The 21036-nt window shown below is 39.8% G+C and overlaps 2 gene segments (V, D, J or C); both read left to right on the top strand.

Annotated features, from left to right (window-relative positions):
- LOC114651611 (Ig kappa chain V-V region MOPC 173-like) overlaps positions 1 to 21036 on the top strand; it is an 83442-nt gene that overhangs the window by 40587 nt on the left and 21819 nt on the right.
- On the top strand, positions 13618 to 14272 carry LOC114642668 (immunoglobulin kappa variable 1-6-like). The segment is given in 2 exon segments: positions 13618 to 13701; positions 13939 to 14272. Coding segments are annotated over 2 exon segments (366 nt in total).

Below are 21036 nucleotides of genomic sequence, written 5' to 3'. Positions count from 1 at the left end.
CAGATGTCGCATCCAAGGCTGTTTCCTGGTTGCTCCTATGATGATGGAGTAAGCTCTGGCCCCACAACAACCCTAAAATATATCAACACATTTTTAGCATATTATTTTATGTGGATAATAAAGATATTGAAAACCATTATAAAAATGACAAGACTATGATTGATATGATCTAAGTTGTATTTTAATGTTTTTGAAGCTATTCCATGGTCTTTAAAAATAACCACAGCATTGTTTTGGTGGGTTTGGGAGACAAAGAAACACAATGATTACCTTCATTTTTATTTAGACACATTCTCATACATATACCATTTTTCTGTGATATGGATGCTGCCAACTTGATCATTTTGTTCAGTCTGGTTGCTAGGTAAGACAACCAGGTCAAAGTCTAATAATGTTGCACAATCCTAGGTTGTCCAAATTTGTGGATACTCAGTAAAATCCTTAATGCTAGTCTGTTACTGTTCTTCTCAATTTTCTGGATATGATCCTTGTTGTATCTGACCATGACTTACATCTTTTGAAACCTTTCTGGATTCTGAAGCTCTCACTTTAGCTTTACCAGAATTTTGGTTTTGTTGAAAAAATTTTTGACTTCCTAATGACATCCTCAGCTAGTTTTTTTGCCTTTGTTCCATCTCCTGGATCTAATTAAAATGCAGTCAATATAATTGTTCACAGTAGAGGTGCTTAGGACCCCAAAAAATTAAGGTGTTTTACAGAATAACTTATAAACAAGCAAGCCAACATGCCTTCAACATGTAAAAGAGAAAATACAATTACATAAACAAAATAAATCTCTATGCCACCAAACAAGGAATTGCACTTTTAATGCTGATTACAAGACGCTGATGGAGAAGTTTGAAGTCTCTGTTTCCTTTAGTTGACTCTACTGACAAACCCCCCTGTAAATTAAAGAAATGAGTGGAATCACATTGTCTTCATATTGCTATTGTTCTCTAGTAGGTTTCTTGTCCTTAGGATCTCATTCGTACTTTTTCATAGATTTTGTCTGAAATTAACTAATGAATTAAGTATGTGTAATGAAGCAGAATTTATATTAAGCTGAACTAACATACATAAAGTGTATGCAAACTATAAGTAAAGATTTCCAGTTTCATGTTATATTGTGTAACCTTTACATTTTTAAACCTTCAAATACATTTCCAGACTTATTTCAGTTTATTTTCCTAATTTTTCTATGGTGCTTTCCATTAACATTTCAGTAGCTGTACATGTATTTTTTTTTGTGAATTTAGCATCAAAAAATGACAAAGAAGGGTTTTAAACTACAAATTAACAAAATCCAGGCCAGTACTCCAACGTCTCTGGGCTCCAGAAAATGGCTACAGCCCAGGCAGCCCAATCCAAAACTCAAAAGGCAGGCTTTCTGTTCTGTTTCTGTTCTCAAAATAAAATTTCTGGTTTAAAATTGCAAATATCTAATGGAATGACTGCAAAAATGGACAAACCCTTTAGCCCAACAAAATAAAAAAAAAAACAAAACCCAAGTACCTTGAATACAAGATTTATTTAAATAAAAAAGAAGAAGAACACAGAGTCAATACAAAATCAGGATACTGGCTAAAAGACAAGGACCTTTGCAAACAAATCCAGGAATCAGCAAACCACTAATAACACCTTAACAGCAAAGTGGTGGTCAAAACCTGGAAATCCAATTATGGAAAAATCATTAATTAAAATCAGGAGCCAAAAAACTTAGATTCCATGGTTAAGTACTGACGAAGGCTGGCTGTCTAATCATGTGGCCCTGCCTCCTTGGGCTCCACACATTAGAGACAAGACAGATAACAAAGAACACTAATAAACAGCAGAATAAAGCATAAAATAAACCAAACAATAATCAAAACACAAAATATAAACAAATTAAATATAGAATTAATAACATAATATTAAAATTATAATAACCTATTAACAAAAAGAGTAAAAGAATAAAAAAAAAAGTTGAGCCAGTTTTACAATACTTACATCTTACTAGCGACGTTTACATGTCAAAGTAACAGAATCGATGCAAAAATAGCTGTCTTCCTATGCCTCTTCTAGGCAGCCTGTTGTGTCTCAACCTCTGTTGCCCATCACTTCTTCTTTTGATTGCATTCCCATAAAGCCTGCTTCCCAGACTTTGTCATTCTGATGTTCCTCACTCACCTCCTGTCCGCTTTTTGACAGCCATCAATGGTAGATGCCCCCCATTACCCACTGTGTAAACATCACTGAAATTACTTCCCATTTGGAAGGCATCTTGGTTTACACCTCATTAGTGTTTAGAGACCCAACATTGCTCTTTACGTTATTCGCTCTTTATGTTAACTCCTTTTTTGTTGTCATTGAAATGCTCCACTTTAACTCCCTTTTTAAAAAACAAAAAAAGAGATAAATTTGTCACAATCAGGAATTAAACTTTGTAACACTAAAGTATTATGTAATCATGCAAACCACTGAGCAAGCAAATCCAAACTGACCAATCAGTACAAAGAAAACCAACCAATCAGATTGCTCAGAGACTAGACACGCATACAGGCAGCAGCATTTAATTATATAGTAGTATTTCTTAAAAAACGGTTTCAGTGTTTGTATAAAAATTACATAATGCTTATAAACTGCAATATTGCATTAATGATTAACCACAGCATAACACCATAAAAAGAATTTTCTTTTTTTTCAGGGTGTTGATAGTTTTGAACAGGATCTTGAGGACTGCCATGCTGATCATTTTCTAGATAAAAAGAAATCCCTTGGCTGGTGGATTGATTCCCTGTATTGTGGGAGCTTCCAAAATAGGATTTGTCTGTGAATTGAGATTCCAGGTGGTTTCTAATGCCACTGAAGTTAATGACATTTCGACTTTTAGGCATTCATTGGTGTATAGGAGCTTGTGCAGCACTTCTCATTTAGACAGGAAGACCTGATGAGTATCTGAGAGAAGATGGAAAGATGCAGGTGTAGATGAGCAGGGCAGAGAGTGCAGAAGGGGATGTGAGATTGGACAAATGATGAGTCGACGGTAAACTCTTAGGGCAATGGTAGTATCTGAGGATGAAAAAGCAGACAGAGATCTAAAGACATTTGAAAGTGACAAGAGAACATTGTTATGATTTATGACTTTGGCCTGCTGGGATCAAATTCATATTCAGTTTTCTGACTATGCTTTGACTTAAATGCTGGTATCTTTTATTATTCTCATATTGATTCCCTGCTTGGTTTCTGCTCCTTTTTTCTGTACCTGCTTCTCTTCCACTCAATATTCCACCTTGTGGACACTTGTCTCACTAAAAGATCAGATTGCAAACAAGCACCTTTGTTTATTCAACCCTTAGGGAGATCAAGGGATCCAGAGAAATATATATATATATATATATATATATATATATATATATATATACTTTGACTATCTGTTTAGTAACCTGACTATCTGTGGATAGAACTTGTCTTTGAATCTCCAGGTACAAGTGTCAATGGTCCTGTCCCAGTTACTAAAAGTGAGGAGGGAGAAAAGCAGTGGTGCAGAATGTCTACATTTTTTAATAAGAGTGCTTATTGTTTTAAGGTAGTGTGTGTTATTTATGTCCTGGACAGAATTCAGATCATTGCTTGTAAAATTTGGTGCCACCCTCTGCAGTTCTTAACAATTTTGAGACATTATATAGCCAGTTAGCATAGACAGCAGTGTGCTGCTCTAGAAGTTAATCAGAACAGACAGAGAAATCTCAGACATCTGAGATATGGGTGATCCTTCTTGACATCAGCCAAAATGTTTTGTTCCTGCTATTGTAGATGATTACAGTTTTTCACAATTGCTAACACACAAAAATGACATGCATAGCACAATTATTCAAACTGACACACAGAGAGCAAAACCTCTTCTCAAGTCTTTAAAACTCTAAACACATTTCCTGCTTTACACACATTTTGCAATTCAAAATGGCACTTTCTAAATGCACTGAACACGGTTCTCTGCATAAGACACAACAATCTGACATAAAGTCACATGTTTGCCATTACAACACACTGCCATTGAAAAGGACAGAGCATGAGCTAATTGGCCAATATATGTGCCACCTGGCCAAACACCTCAATGGTTAATTGTTACCACTTCAATCAGGAAGTCAGCACTATAAAAAGACCACAGATGAGCACCTTTTTTTCAAGAACAATGGAAGACATTGCAGAGAGAGGAAGAGGAAGAGGGAGGGTGAGGATGAGAGGGGGAGGAAGAGTGAGAGGGAGGGGTAGAGCTGGTATAGGAGGTCATGGGCGAAGAAGACAGCAACTGTCAAATGAAATCAGAGCAACCTTAGTTGATCATGTCATCAACCATGGGCTGACAATGCAAGAGGCTGGACGTAGAGTGCAGCCCAACTTGAGCCGTTTTACTGTCACTTCTGTCATCCGGACATTTAGACTGGAGCACAGGTATGCAACCAAAATGTCTTTCACACTGTGTAGCACACCCCATGTCATAGTGTATCAGTTGGGTGACACCTGTGTACTTCATGAATGGCTAATGTCATACACTAACTGTACAAGTTTCCTGTCCAATTTACTCTACTGTGGGGGAATCTTTAGGCTGCATTGTCCAAGCCCTATATTTTTGTTTTTTGTTTTTGTAAAGGACTGAGAGACGCAACCATGGTGGAGGAAGGGGCGAAATGTTCACAGGGGTACAGGAAGCTGCCATTGTAAACTTGGTCTTGGAGAATAATTAAATCAGATTAAGAGAAATTCAAAGCAACATCATCCAAGACAACACCATATTCACCAACATTCAACGAGTCAGTCTGTCCACATTGGCTCGCATTCTCAAGCGAAACCAAATCAGCCTGAAACAATTGTATAAGGTGCCTTTTGAGAGAAACTCTCAAAGAAACAAAGAGATCAGATGAGTATATGTGGATGTAAGTACAATATTGACTGCAGCACATTACACGCAACATTGTTTCCCAGTGTACTGGATAACACCATATTGACTGATTTTAGTTCATTGTTTTCAGGGAGTACTGGAAATGGATGCTCATGCAATCCCACATGAGTTCATCTTCATAGATGAGGCTGGTTTCAACCTAGCAAAGACCAGAAGAAGGGGAAGAAATGTCATTGGCCACAGAGCCATTATAGATGTTCCTGGCCAACGTGGTGGGAACATCACAATGTGCGCTGCCATCTCTAATATGCATGGTGTCCTCCACCGTCATGCCAACCTTGGACCATACAACACAGGCCATATTCTAACATTTCTGGAAAGACTCCATAACATTCTCATTCCACCAGAGCGTATGAATAATGCAGACCATGCAAGAACCTGGTATGTTGTAGTATGGGACAACGTGAGCTTTCATCATGCAGCCCCAGTCCAAAATTGGTTTGCTGACCACCCACTGTTTCTCGTGCAATACCTCCCACCATTCTCACCATTTCTGAACCCCATAGAAGAGTTCTTTTCGGCATGGCGGTGGAAGGTATACGACCGGCAGCCCTATGTGTGCATGCCTCTTGTGCAGGCTATGGAAGAGGCATGTGATGAAATTGATATGGGTGCGATTCAGGGATGGATAAGGCACTCAAGGCGCTTCTTCCCTCGATGTCTGGCAAGGGAAGATACTGCCTGTGATGTGGACGAGGCATTGTGGCCAGACCCAGCTGAGAGGCAAGATGCTGCCTAATTATTTTTCTTGCCTCTTTTTTTTCTATATATTTCTTCTGCACATTTTCTTTTTCAGTTTACTGTTTTTTCTGAGCATATTTTTGTTCGCTCCAATGTAAATATATCTGCTGTGCATATGTTGCACTGACTTGTTTGGTGAAAAATAAAAAAATAAATGCATGTGTGTGTATCTGTAAATATTTCTGTGCATGTGAACACTCTAATTTTCTACAATTTGGACTATTTTAGTATTGTGGCAGAGCATACTAAAGATGAGAGTGCTTTTCATTTTGCCCAACAGTGTGCAGTTGGTTAGAGAAAAATCTGGTGATATAACTGACATGTGTGCCATTTAGTGCAGTAGTTTGATTATGATCATTATATATGTAGTTTTGGTTGCAGTGTTTCATTTTGCAGGATATGTGAGGTGTTTTGCTCTTTGGGTGAGGTGTTTTGTGAATTGTGCTAAATGATTTGCAACAATGAGCCTTGTTGTCAAAATTGTGCTTTAGCAATTGTAAAAAACTGTAATGTATACTTATCAGAAATGTTTTCAAGGATAAAAAATGTTAGGGTCTGCTCTAGCGAAATACAGGCCTGTCAGCTTAACGTGCATCATTGCTGATTTAATAGAAAAGTGGTGGACTGTAGAACTGTAAAGCAAGTCCAGAACAAAAAGTGTTTGAACCTGAGTGTCAGTGAAGACACTGCAGATGATTCAGAACACTCCACACAGTGGCACAGTAGCGATTTTAGAATGGATTATTGGAAGGTGGACTGGTAGGGCATGCAGGGATATATCTGGTTTTACTGTGGTAGTATAAAAACTATTTGCCCCTTTCCTGATTTCTTATTCTTTTGCATGTTTGTCACACAAAATGTTTCTGATCATCAAACACATTTAACCATTAGTCAAATATAACACAAATAAACACAAAATGCAGTTTGTAAATGGTGGTTTTTATTATTTAGGGAGAAAAAAAAATCCAAACCTACATGGCCCTGTGTGAAAAAGTAATTGCCCCCTGAACCTAATAACTGGTTGGGCCACCCTTAGCAGCAATAACTGCAATCAAGCGTTTGCGATAACTTGCAATGAGTCTTTTACAGCGCTCTGGAGGAATTTTGGCCCACTCATCTTTGCAAAATTGTTGTAATTCAGCTTTATTTGAGGGTTTTCTAGCATGAACCTCCTTTTTAAGGTCATGCCATAGCATCTCAATTGGATTCAGGTCAGGACTTTGACTAGGCCACTCCAAAGTCTTCATTTTGTTTTTCTTCAGCCATTCAGAGGTGGATTTGCTGGTGTGTTTTGGATCATTGTCCTGTTGCAGCACCCAAGATCGCTTCAGCTTGAGTTGACAAACAGATGGCCGGACATTCTCCTTCAGGATTTTTTGGTAGACAGTAGAATTCATGGTTCCATCTATCACAGCAAGCCTTCCAGGTCCTGAAGCAGCAAAACAACCCCAGACCATCACAGTACCACCACCATATTTTACTGTTGGTATGATGTTCTTTTTCTGAAATGCTGTGTTCCTTTTACGCCAGATGTAACGGGACATTTGCCTTCCAAAAAGTTCAACTTTTGTCTCATCAGTCCACAAGGTATTTTCCCAAAAGTCTTGGCAATCATTGAGATGTTTCTTAGCAAAATTGAGATGAGCCCTAATGTTCTTTTTGCTTAACAGTGGTTTGCGTCTTGGAAATCTGCCATGCAGGCCGTTTTTGCCCAGTCTCTTTCTTATGGTGGAGTCGTGAACACTGACCTTAATTGAGGCAAATGAGGCCTGCAGTTCTTTAGACGTTGTCCTGGGGTCTTTTGTGACCTCTCGGATGAGTCGTCTCTGCGCTCTTGGGGTAATTTTGGTCAGCCGGCCACTCCTGGGAAGGTTCACCACTGTTCCATGTTTTTGCCATTTGTGGATAATGGCTCTCACTGTGGTTCGCTGGAGTCCCAAAGCTTTAGAAATGGCTTTATAACCTTTACCAGACTGATAGATCTCAATTACTTCTGTTCTCATTTGTTCCTGAATTTCTTTGGATCTTGGCATGATGTCTAGCTTTTGAAGTGCTTTTGGTCTACTTCTCTGTGTCAGGCAGCTCCTATTTAAGTGATGTCTTGATTGAAACAGGTGTGGCAGTAATCAGGCCTGGGGGTGGCTACGGAAATTGAACTCAGGTGTGATACACCACAGTTAGGTTATTTTTTAGCAAGGGGGGCAATTACTTTTTCACACAGGGCCATGTAGGTTTGGATTTTTTTTTCTCCCTAAATAATAAAAACCATCATTTAAAAACTGCATTTTGTGTTTACTTGTGTTATATTTGACTAATGGTTAAATGTGTTTGATGATCAGAAACATTTTGTGTGACAAACATGCAAAAGAATAAGAAATCAGGAAGGGGGCAAATAGTTTTTCACACCACTGTATATGAGTAGGGTCATATCTGTGTTGTCTGCAAAACAAAGCAATGATACAAATTGACTTTAGTAATTTGCAGAAACGTCCACCAGAGGTCAGCATTGTATTACAAATGAATTTAGTTACCAATTGTGCCTGCTGTGAAGTTAAATGAATAAATACAAATTAAGGATAATGTAAATTACTTCATAGTTACAAAAAGTAAAGTATTGTGTTAATAGTATTATCTGTATCTACTACTTAAATGCTAGGTCTTACACTTAAAAAAAAACTATTTAAACAATTAAAGTGTTATCAGATGGGTAATAAGGGAATATAAATTTAAACATAATATTTTGTCATTAAGTGCACAGTTCTACTGAATATCTATACATTATAAAGACTAATTAACACTGGGATTGGCTCCAGCAAACCCCTGTGACCCTGTAGTTAGGATATAGCAGGTTGGATAATGGATGGATAAACACAAACACCACATAGAAATAACTAACCCAGCCACAGGGGAGACACAAACCAGTGTGTTTCTTAATGTCGGTCCCAAGCCCAGCTAAATGGGGAGGGTTACGTCAGGAAGGGCATCCGGTGTAAAATTTTGCCAAATCAATATGCAGACAACAATACAAGTTTCCATACCGGATCGGTTGAGCCCTGGGTTAACAACGACCGCCACCAGTACTGTTAGCCAACAGGGTGCTGGCGGAAATTGGGCTACTGTTGGCCGAAGAAAAAGGAGAAGAAAAGGGGGGGGGGGGACGTGTCTGGAAGCAGGTGGAGAGGAGGAAGGTAAAGAGAGTGGAACTGAGGATAGGAACTTTGAATGTTGGCAGTATGACTGGTAAGGGGAGAGAGTTAGCAGATATGATGGAGAGAAGGAAGGCTGATATATTGTGCGTGCAAGAGACTAAATGGAAGGGGAGTAAGGCCAGGTGGATTGGAGGTGGATTCAAATTGTTCTATCATGGTGTGGATAGGAGAAGAAATGGAGTAGGGGTTATTCTGAAGGAACAGTATGTCAAGAGTGTTTTGGAGGTGAAAAGAGTGTCAGACAGAGTAATGATTATGTGAATGTTAGTGCATATACCCTGCAAGTTGGGTGTTCGATGGAGGAGAAAGAAGATTTTTGGAGTGAGTTGAATGAAGTAATAAACAGTGTACCTAAGGGACAGAAAGTGGTGATTGGAGCAGATTTCAATGGACATGTTGGTGAAGGGAACAGAGGAGATGAGGAGGTGATGGGTAGTTATGGTGTCAAGAAGAGGAATGAAGAAGGTCAGAGGATAGTGGATTTTGCCAGAAGGATGGACATGGCTGCGGTGAATACATATTTTAAGAAGAGGAAGGAATATAGGATTACATACAAGAGTGGAGGAAGATGCACACAGGTAGATTACATCCTATGCAGAAGATCCAATCTAGTGTAGTTAAGCAGCATAGGATGGTGGTCTGTAGGATGACGTTGGAGATCAAGAAGAGGAAGAGAGTAAGGGCAGAGCCAAGGATCAAATGGTGGAAGTTGAAAAAGGAAGACTGCAAGGTTGAGTTTAGGGAGAAGGTGAGATAGGCACTGGGTGGTAGTGAAGAGTTACTAGACAGCTGGGAAACTACAGCAGATGTAGTAAGGGTGAAAGCAAGAAGTGTGCTAGGTGTGACATCTGGACAGAGGAAGGAGGAAAAGGAATCCTGGTGGTGGAATGGGGAAGTACAGGAGAGTATACAGAGGAAGAGGACGGCAAAGAAGAAGTGGGATAGTTAGAGAGGTGCAGAAAGTAGACAAGAGTACAAGGAGAAAAGGCAGCAAGGTGAAGAGAGAGGTTGCGAAGGATAAAGAAAAGGCGTATGATGAGTTGTATGAGAGGTTGGACACAAAGGAGGGAGAAAAGGATCTGTATCGACTGGCTAGACAGATGGACCAAGCTGGGAATGATATGCAACAGGTTAGGGTAATAAAGGATAAAGATGGAAACGTACTCACAAGCGAGGAGAGTGTGTTGAGCAGATGGAAAGAGTACTTTGAGAGGATGATGAATGAAGAGAACGAGAGAGAGAAGAGGTTGGATGATGTGGAGATAGTGAATCACAAAGTGCAACGGATTAGCAGGGAGGAAGTAAGGACAGCTATGAAGAGGAAGCAGAATGGAAAAGCCGTTGGTCCAGATGACATACTGTACCTGTGGAAGCATGGAGGTGTTTAGGAGAGATGGCAGTGGAGTTTTTAACCAGATTGTTTAATGGAATATTGGAAAGTGAGATTATGCCTGAGGAGTGGAGAAGACTGGTGCCGATATTTAAGAATAAGGGGGATGTGCAGGACTATAGTAACTACATGGGGATAAAATTGATAAGCCACAGCATGAAGTTATGGGAAAGAGTAGTGGAAGCTCGGTTAAGAAGTGAGGTGATGATTAGTGAGCAGCAGTATGTTTTCATGCCAAGAGGGAACACCACAGATGCAATGTTTGCTCTGAGGATTTTGATTGAGAAGTTTGGAGAAGGCCAGAAGGAGTTGCATTGCGTCTTTGTGGACCTGGAGAAAGCATATGAAAGGGTGCCTCGAGAGGAGCTGTGGTGTTGTATGAGGAAGTCGGGAGTGGCAGAAAAGTATGTAAGAGTTGTACAGGATATGTATGAGGGAAGTGTAACAGTGGTGAGGTCTGCGGTAGGAGTGATGGATGCATTCAAGTTGGAGGTGGGATTACATCAGGGATCTGCTCTGAGCCCTTTCTTACTTGCAATGGTGATGGACAGGTTGACAGACGAGATTAGACAGGAGCCCCTTGGACTATGATGTTTGCTGATGACATTGTGATTTGTATCGATAGTAGGGAGCAAGTTGAGGAGACCCTGGAGAGGTGGAGATATGCTCTAGAGAGAGGAGAGGAATGAAGGTCAGTAGGAACAAGACAGAATACATGTGTGTAAACGAGAGGGAGGTCAGTGGAATGGCGAGGATGCAAGGAGTAGAGTTGGTAAAGGTGGATGAGTTTAAATACTTGGGATCAACAGTATAGAGTAATGGGGATTGTGGAAGAGAGGTGAAAAAGAGAGTGCAGGCACAAGAGTGTCTGGAGTGATTTGTGACAGACGGGTATCAGCAAGAGTGAAAGGGAAGGTCTACAGGACGGTAGTGAGACCAGCTATGTTATATGAGTTGGAGACGGTGGCACTGACCAGAAAGCAGGAGACAGAGCTGGAGGTGGCAGAGTTAAAGATGCTAAGATTTGCATTGGGTGTGATGAGGATGGATAGGATTAGAAATGAGTTCATTAGAGGGTCGGCTCAAGTTGGACGGTTGGGAGACAAAATCGGAGAGGCGACATTGCGTTGGTTTGGACATGTGCAGAGGAGAGATGCTGAGTATATTGGGAGACGGATGCTAAGGATAGAGCTACCAGGGAAGAGGAAAAGGAGAAGGCCTAAGAGAAGATTTATGGATGTGGTGAGATGACATGCAGGTCATCAGAACAAGAGCAGAACAGAACAAGATGCAGAGGACAGAAAGATATGGAAGAAGATGATCCACTATGGGAACCCCTAACGAGAGCAGCCGAAAGAAGAAGAAGACAACATAGAAATAACTACATGTGTTTGTCTCAAGTAAAGAAACATCCCACAATGCTGTGTGTGCTATTGCATGCCATGATGAGCACCTTAATTGGCTTTGCCTTTCTAATACTACATTTCTTATTAAAGGGAAGGCAGAGAAGCACATACTGCGTCTAATTCCAGTATATTAGGAAATATCATGTTGTGAAAATATTTCATGAGTAAGCATTTAAAATATTCAGTTATAGAGGTACATATGACATTAGTTATCTTAATTTTCAAAAAGTTTTTGATAAGGTACTTTATGAAAGGCTAGTGATCAAGATCAAACTAATGTAAATTAAAAGAGTGTTTGTATAAAAGACTTTGTCTAAAAGAGAGAAAACAACAGGTTATCGTGGAAGGAAATTGTTTAAAATTAAGTGAAAATAAAAGTGGTGTTCTTCAAAAACCAGTAGAGGGTATTTAAGTTATCTACAGTACAAAGAAGCTTAACTAATTAGCTCACTTCAGATGATTCGAAAGTAGCAGGATTGGCAAAGTCACCACTCCTAGATCTTGAGAAAATTCCAAGCTGGGCAAATATACAGTATGGCATGTTTGTTTCATACTGTCAAGAGTGGACTTCTGCCTTTCACCCAGTGCTGGTGGGTATCAGGTCTGCCTCCAAACCACTCTGTCAGGAAATAAAGCCTGCTGTGCTGGTAACATCACTTCAACAGAGGCCCACCTAATCAACAAGCTAATTCAAAGAGTAGGGTACAGTTATGGGATGCAATCTGGACCCTCTGGAGGTCACAGAGAAGAAGCAAATTGAAACAAAACTGAGTGCCATTCTGAACAATGCTGCACATCCTCTCTCTGACACACTAACACTGAGAACTTTCAACCAACAAAATATTGTCAGGTTTGGGTCACACAGTTGTACAGATTCATTCAGGGCTTTCAAGAAACATAAACTTTATTCGTAAACAGCATTATAAAGCATAAAGAATAAAGCAGAGGATGGATGTCTTGGGGAGAAGAGAGACAAGGCAATAAGACAAAAGGACAGCTGCTGGACAGGCTTTTAAATGTTTGCAGCGCTGCGCAAGATGCAGATCACGTGGCACAGCAGCAGCAGCAGCTAATCTAGCAAAGAGAAGGTAAAAAACTGTATTTGTTTCCCATTGTATCATCGTTTAAAAGTGTGTCAAGAAACAAAACTGAGGCTCCTTTATACCAACAGCAATACACCTTTACAATGCCTCACAGGGACTGGGATTGCTGTATTTCTATCTATCTATCTATCTATCTATCTATCTATCTATCTATCTATCTATCTATCTATCTATCTATCTATCTATCTATCTATCTATCTATCTATCTATCTATCTATCTATCTATCTATCTATCTATCTATCTATCTATCTATCTATCTATCTATCTATCTATCTAGTCAGTGATTTGAAAATTGTATTTTGCTCCAAGAGATGCAGTTTCTTTATAAGGAGAAAAAAACATAATAAAAGTAAATAAAGTGAAGAAGAAGCTCAACTTTAAAACTTTCCACTTGGTGGCTTACTTTAAAATGGTTAGATCATAAAGATGCATAATCAAGAATATGAATTAAAAACAATCGCTTATCAGTGTAATATAAGGCATAGGACAATGAAACACAATATTGCAGTGCTGCTTAGCGTGTGAATATCTTGAACCATTTAAGCCAGCATTTTAGCCAGCATGGGTTTCTGTTTCACCATATTTATAATTTCACTCCCCCCCAAAAAATTCTAATTTTAATCTCAAACATTTGTACACAATATTTTTTCCAAAGTTCCCTGTTTATAGAAACCCTTAGTGAATCTGTGCAGGACATCATATCGTTAGGTTACACCCACCTGCGTGAGATTTCCGTTCCACACCCTTAACTCCTCACTGACGTTCATTTGCATACTTTAGCTAACTTGCATATGTGAGGAGAGTCACAGCAGACTTCTGTTATAAAATCGGTGCAGTTCATTGCACCTGTAGAAATGGACACAATGGTTTCCTTGGCTCTGTTTATTTGGATGGTAATGCTCCTTTTACAAGGTGAGTTTGCTGAGAAAACATTAGGATTCCAAGAAGTGCTCTGCAGAATTTAAATATAATACTTGCTTGATTAATGGAGGACATCTAATCCAATGTAAAATTTATTATCGTTAAGAAATCACCAGAATTTTAAAGATGGCACTGAAAGTTTTAATTGTACCATTTTCAGTAAAAATAAACCTTAATTCAGCAATGTTGCTTTTTTTATAAGAAACTTTCTCTCTTTTTGGTCCACAGACTCGAGCTGTCAGATTGTTCTGACTCAGTCTCCATCAGCCCAGTCTGTGAGTTTAGGACAAAGAGTATCCATCAACTGTAAGGCGTCTAGCTCTATTAGCGATGATGTGCAGTGGTACCTTCAGAAACCTGGCCAGGCTCCACAGGTCCTAATATGGGAGGGTACTAACCGGCAGTCAGGGATTCCAGAAAGGTTCAGTGGCCAGTACTCTGGGACCAGCTTCACCCTAACAATCAGTTTCTTCCAGCCTGAAGATGCAGGACATTATTACTGTCAGCAGGACTATAATTATCCTTTCACACAGTGATAGAGAGTCGTACAAAAACCTGCTCAAAATAAATGTCAAGATGCAGGTGTTCAGGGAGAGGAAATCCTTTGCTTGAATTGACACAAAAATGAGTGCTTTCTGATAATCTTCAGACCTCACCTCATAACCTGCAGCCTTCCAGTCTCTACTTAATGATATTCTGAATACGGAAGTTTAGAAGTTGTCTCTTCACTGTTGCAGATAATGTTGGTATTTGGCTTGTATTTGAAGCCAGCTGAGGATGTGTAAGACATTTGTTTTCTTGTATGCATTGGTTAGATCCAGTTTGCCCTCATGTCTCTAGACAGCAATAGACACCTTTCTATTCTAAAGGAGTTAACTTCTGCTGGTCTGTTGGAAGAGGAAAAAAAGCATTAGTGCTGTGTTCCAACTCCCTGTCTCTTGCTATTTCACCCCCTTTGGCTGCCCCCTAAGTGCGTGTGTCTGACAGTAGAAATTACCTTCATCTAGTATGGCTGGATGTGTGACACTCACCTGACCAAGAGGTTGGAAACTGAAAAGTCCAGAAATTTCTTTTCATTGTGGCGTGATGCGTTCTGAACCTAAATGATAAATTCACTCTGATAATAACAACCACAGTTAGTCAGGTTTTGGATTAAGCCAGACCTGATTGGTAACTTGAATATTCTATTAACTGGCCTTATAATTTGCTTTACTGGGCTGTGTTGAGTAGGTGGGCAAAAAAGACCTCAAAACTGAACGGTCCAGGACCAAACAGCAAAGTTTGGTTTCCTTTTTTTTCACTTATGCACAACTAAAAAAATACAAAAGAGTGTGTCACACATGTGTGCATAGGAGGCAGCTAAAGGGCTCGATTAGTGACAATTCCATGTCTGACCAGGGGGTGGCGAGGTGCACTGACTTTTTCTCTCAATCCAAATTCCACAGGGTTCCGGCACCCATGACAACATCACTTCCTGTCCAGATAATGTCACTTCCGTTGCCTGTGATGACGTCACTTCTGGTTCTGGCATCCGCGATAATATCACTTTCTGCCCATGATGACATCACTTCCTGTCCAGACCTTTAAAGCCATCATCTTTGCCACATGTCATAAGTTCTGTTTTGGACATTGAGCCAGACACAACTCCTAAATAATTAACCCCTTTTCAGCCAGGGCATAATACACTTTTTTATGTCTCCTGTCCATTCTTGTGAAAAGTGTTAGCAGATAAACCATGAAAATGTTACTTACTCCCATGTAGTCCACAGATTTCAAAGACCATAATTCAACTTCATAAAAAAGTGCAGATGCATGAAATGATTTGTAACATACAATTAAATGTGATTGACATTGAATTTTTTTTCAATTTATCTTCATCCTCCAAAAATTCTTGATAAGGTTCCACAAGAGAGGCTAGTAGTGTGTAGATGAGTGCAAAAACACAGGTAGCAAAAGGTTATGGCCCATGGATTGTTATCAGAATTGGGTGATATTAAAAGTGGTGTCCAGAAGAGGTCAATGCTGGGACCATCCATCCATCCATCCATCCATTTTCCAACCCGCTGAATCCAAACACAGGGTCACGGGGGTCTGCTGGAGCCAATCCCAGCCAACACAGGGCACAAGGCAGGAACCAATCCCAGGCAGGGTGCCAACCCACCGCAGGACACACACAAACACACCCACACACCAAGCACACACCAGGGCCAATTTAGAATCGCCAATCCACCTAACCTGCATGTCTTTGGACTGTGGGAGGAAACCGGAGCGCCCGGAGGAAACCCACGCAGACACGGGGAGAACATGCAAACTCCACGCAGGGAGGACCCGGGAAGCAAACCCAGGTCTCCTAACTGCGTTGGGACCACTGCTCTTTCAAATATAAAGTGGTTAGGATATAGCGAGTTGGATAATGGATGGATGGATCTGCACAAGAATATTATTAATAAGTTTGCACATGATGCCAAACTAGGTGGAAGGGTAGATAATGTAAAATCACCTAACTTGTTACAGAGGGACCTGGATAGCATACAGACTTGGACAGATTTGTGATAGATGTAATGTAATGTACACAAATGCAAAGAATTACAAAATTGGAAGTTCTGAAAGTTGAAAGTGGCCCTTATAAGAAGGACCTAAGAGTCAAAGTGATTTGCCACTGTCTTCATCCAGACAAAGTACAGAAGCAATCAAGAAGACTAATAGGATGACAAGTTATATAGTGCCCTGATATGTAGAGTACAAGTCAAAGGAAGTTGTGGGTAAGCTTTATGACACACTTGTGAGGCCCCACATGAAGTTCTGCATTCAGTTTAAGTCTCCATATTACAAAAAAAAACAACCATAGCAGCACTTGAGAAAGTCCAGAGGGGAGCAGCTAGCTAAACTAAATGATTTAAGTTCTGTAAGGTGTGAGAAGAGGTTAAAGAAATTGAACATTTTCAGTTTAAGCAAAAAGAGATTAAGTGGTGGCATTATTGAAGTGTTTAAAATTATGAAAGGAATTACTACAGTGGATCCAGACTGTTACTTTAAAACGAGTTCAACAAAAATACAGGTGCTGGTAAAAGGTACATTTTGCACTAATTTAAAAATGTTTATCTTTAATTACCATGTAGTGTCATGGAAAGTAGGATATTAGAGATCATCAAATATTGACTTGATGTTATTTTTGAGAAATTAGGGGATCGAATGAACATGCTTTGTTTGGTTGAAGAGCCCGTCTTCTTCAATTTCTTTTTAATGGCCTAACATACTTAATGTTCTAGTATCTGCTTACTTCTCAGAAAACAAAGTCAGAGAGTCTTTGCTGTGACCTCAGGACTGTCAGGAGAAGCCATTATCGTAATATTTCTTAAGCAGTTGCTTATGCATTGCAAAGTAAAGCACATGTTTTAGCCTTTACCAAAGAATCATTGAATCGATTCATCGATCCATCAATCCATCCATCCATATATGTATTATCTTACATTAAAGGTATCATTATTTCAATAAAAGTCTGTGATAGTAAGCATCTTTTCTACCAACACTGGAAACAGGCAATGGGATGCTGGGTATTATCACTTCCACTTCCAAAGTCAATTTGGAGAGTGAAACAGAACCTCAAAAGTCAGATGAAAAATATAAAGACCTCACTCTAGAAAATCAAACACGGGTCTCTTGAGCAACCCTGCTATTATACCTATTACATATTTGATTTAATGTGTATGGCACCTGAATTGTATTTTAATTTTGTAAAAAAAAATAAACTAAATTGAATGTGATACATCCATCCATCCATCTATTTTCCAACCCGCTGAGTCCGAACACAGGGTCACGGGAGTCTGCTGGAGCCAATCCCAGCCAACACAGGGCACAAGGCAGGAGCCAATCCTGGGCAGGGTGCCAACCCACAGTAGGATACATCCATTTAAGTTTAATTTTTCTAAAATAAAAAAATAATCCAAAAGGTCTAATTCAAAAATTGAGAATTTGAGAATTAATATTGAAACAGTAATAATCAAATCTGCAGTGGATTCAGAAAGCATTCACTTTCTAAAAACTTTGTTCTGAAGATTTAATTTTTAATAGATAAAGTTGCCATTTTTGCTCATCAATCTACATTCAATAAACCATAATGACAAAATGAAAGCATGGTTTCATGAAGGTTTACAAATTTATTAAAAATCAAAACTGAAATCTCTCATTCATATTAGCATTCAGACCCTTTGCAGTGGCATTCCAGATTGTGATCAGCTGCATCCTGTTTGCTTTAACCTTCTTAGCGTTAGACCCGAGCGCCACTCAGGCTGTAAAAACAGTGCTGAAAGTGTTAGTCCTGAGCGTCACTCGGACAACTGTATAGACACATCGCGCGTAAGCATTAAACCTAAGGATTACTCGGGCTGTAAAATTGCCATTACTGTTAGTGCCGAGCATTGCTCGGGAAACAATATGGTCATGTCTTGTGTAAGTGACATACCCGGGCAGTGGTGCATACATGTCTTCTCCTTATCCAGTGATGACGAAGTGAATCTGTCTTCAGGCAGTGAAAATAAGACGGACAGTGAAATCAAAAGTGACTCAGATGAAATCCAAATGTGAAGCTTGTGTCAATTGCACATGTGCAGTTGGATAACAAAGTAAAGTTTATACAGTAAATTGAAGTTATAAACTGTGTGTCTATTAGCAATTTGGACATAAGCAGGAAAGAAAAACTAGACATTTTCTCTGAACTATTTAATGCCATTAGTACTCAAACTGGCAGCTATGGTGTAGTGGTTAAGGTTTTAGACTTCATGTCCTCAGGTTTTGGGTTTGAACACCATTACTGACACTGGATGTCCATACCTGCCTGGGCTCCAATTGGAACAAAACATAACTATTTCTATCTCAGATGTTGTAAGTTGTATTACATTAAGGCATCATGTAATGTGATCATTATGCTAAATCCATTTTTAACACCTTCAGTGATGCCAGAAATGTTCATCCAAATGTCATCAAGTCTGCTAAGTGAATGGCCTTGAAGCCATTGACCAAGTACAAGGACAGTCAACAGTTTTGAGAAGATCCCTTTCACATCCTCTTCTCCACAATGACATTCACACTTAGCCATTTTTTTTCCAGTCAAGATCAGCCAACATTTGGATGTTGTCCTCCAAGTGAGTAGAACACATGGTTACAACTGGTCTCTTGTTATCCATCCATCCATTTTCCAACCCGCTGAATCCGAACACAGGGTCACGGGGATCTGCTGGAGCCAATCCCAGCCAACACAGGGCACAAGGCAGGAACCAATCCCGGACAGGGTGCCAACCCACCACAGGACACACACAAACACACCCACACACCAAGCACACACTAGGACCAATGTAGAATCGCCAATCCACCTAACCTGCATGTCTTTGGACTGTGGGAGGAAACCGGAGCGCCCGGAGGAAACCCATGCAGACACGGGGAGAACATGCAAACTCCACTCAGGGAGGACCCAGGAAGCGAACCCAGGTCCCCAGATCTCCCAACTGCAAGGCAGCAGCGCTACCCACTGTGCCACCGTGCTGCCCGGTCTCTTGTTATTCTGAAGAGAATTGATGTTCAGGCAATTCACTTTTTGACTCTATAAAACAAATTGTTCTCTCTCCTGATCTTTTTTCATTTCTCCTTGAGTTAGGTGAAAGGTTCCAAGTGGAGTACTGCAACATTTCTGAAGAAATATGAATAATTTAATAAATATAATACAAAAGAAAGAAAATGAGGGGTGGGGAATGTGAATAAATATAAAATAAAAGACCATTAGGATGATTCCTAGGATTCACTTCTGGGGTCAGAAAAGCTTTGAAACCCCATTGACTGTTCTACAGGTGCTCCCTCTAGCAGCTCCAGTGTGTCTGTACCCCTAGACCAGAAACCTTGTTAAAAATCTAGGCCAGTCCAGTGTTTTCTGTCCATTATTATGGTTTACCAAAAATTGGGAAAAAATTGACACAACAGTTATGATCTCTGCCATCTTTCATTACAACACTTTTGTACTTCTCGACCACTTCTAACTGTCCAAACTCTGACAGAGGCATCCTCCACAAGATAAGCATAATCTAAAAGTGTAACCTGTGCATTAAAAAAGAATGTGACTAAAAAGTAATATGCCTGATTAAAACAACGTAACACGCATCATTTCTGTTTTATTTTTGCTTTGAAAATAGATGCATTGATGTTTAAAGCTTAAACAGTCAGATTGTTGCGATTTAAATGCTACCTTGACACTCAGCAAGCTAAGGAACTGGAAAGTAAAATATCTAGAAATTTCTTTACATTGTGGTTTGTTGTGCTGCTAACATGTTTATGCTTTATAATGAGGGAAGAGAGCACCAATAAAGGGTGGAGTACATCCATCAAATAACCCCAGTTAAAGACGATGTTAAATTAAGAAATAAAATGGTAGAATGGTCTGTGCTATTAATTGAAAGAAAAGGCAGTTATTTTTACAGGATTTAGCACTTCTATAGAAATGATCCAAAACTGTCAAGCACTGGTCCATTAATTAATGTCAATTTCCAATTCTATGTGTGCCTGTATGGAGGACTGGGTGGAAGGATCAGGGCTTTCAGAACATCAGAGGAAATTACGTCAATTGTGAATGAAAGGGAGAAGATGTCAGTCATGATAACACTGAAGGTGTCCACTAAGTACAAGTGTCTTATAGTTCATAAATTAACTTTGAAGGGAGAGTCCCAAGTTATTTAGGTATATAATGGAAAGGACTGGCCTAATAAGGACATAAATAAATAATTACATTTATATAGCGCTTTTCTCAGTACTCAAAGCGCTATCCACACAGGGAGGAACCGGGAAGTGAACCCACAATCTTCTTACTGCAAAGCAGCAGCACTACCACTGCGCCACATGATTCGTAACTGGAGTATTCACTTAGCTCTCTCGGGCCAAGATTACTGGGTGGACAAAACTGAGACTACAAGACTACTTACTTAAAGAACAAGCAGCAAACTGGGGAGATGCTTTTTGCCTTCTGTATGTATGACTACAACCCACAAAAAGGAGGCTAATGCTTTCTGAGGCTGCTGTTTAAGCCACATATTTCAAATTTCAGAATTCAACTAACAGGCAATAGGAAGAGTGAATTGGTAGCTTATGCTGTAATTGAGAGCATTTGTCATTGTAAAACATCACTTGGTGAAGTCATTGGTCTTTCAGCAGTAGGAAGTATCACAATATCTCTTGGACAGTGTGCTTAAATCATTGCTAATGTATTGCACTTGTCACAGGTGGCTGGGGGGGGGCGACCCGGCCGGGACGCTCCGGAGGACCGGAGGAGGGCTTACGCCTCCCTCA

This window comes from Erpetoichthys calabaricus, chromosome 5, assembly GCF_900747795.2.
Source record: "Erpetoichthys calabaricus chromosome 5, fErpCal1.3, whole genome shotgun sequence".
NCBI classification, from domain to species: domain Eukaryota; kingdom Metazoa; phylum Chordata; class Cladistia; order Polypteriformes; family Polypteridae; genus Erpetoichthys; species Erpetoichthys calabaricus.
The sequence above is the reverse complement of the archived record's forward strand: the minus strand, read 5'-3'. Positions and strand labels throughout refer to the sequence as shown.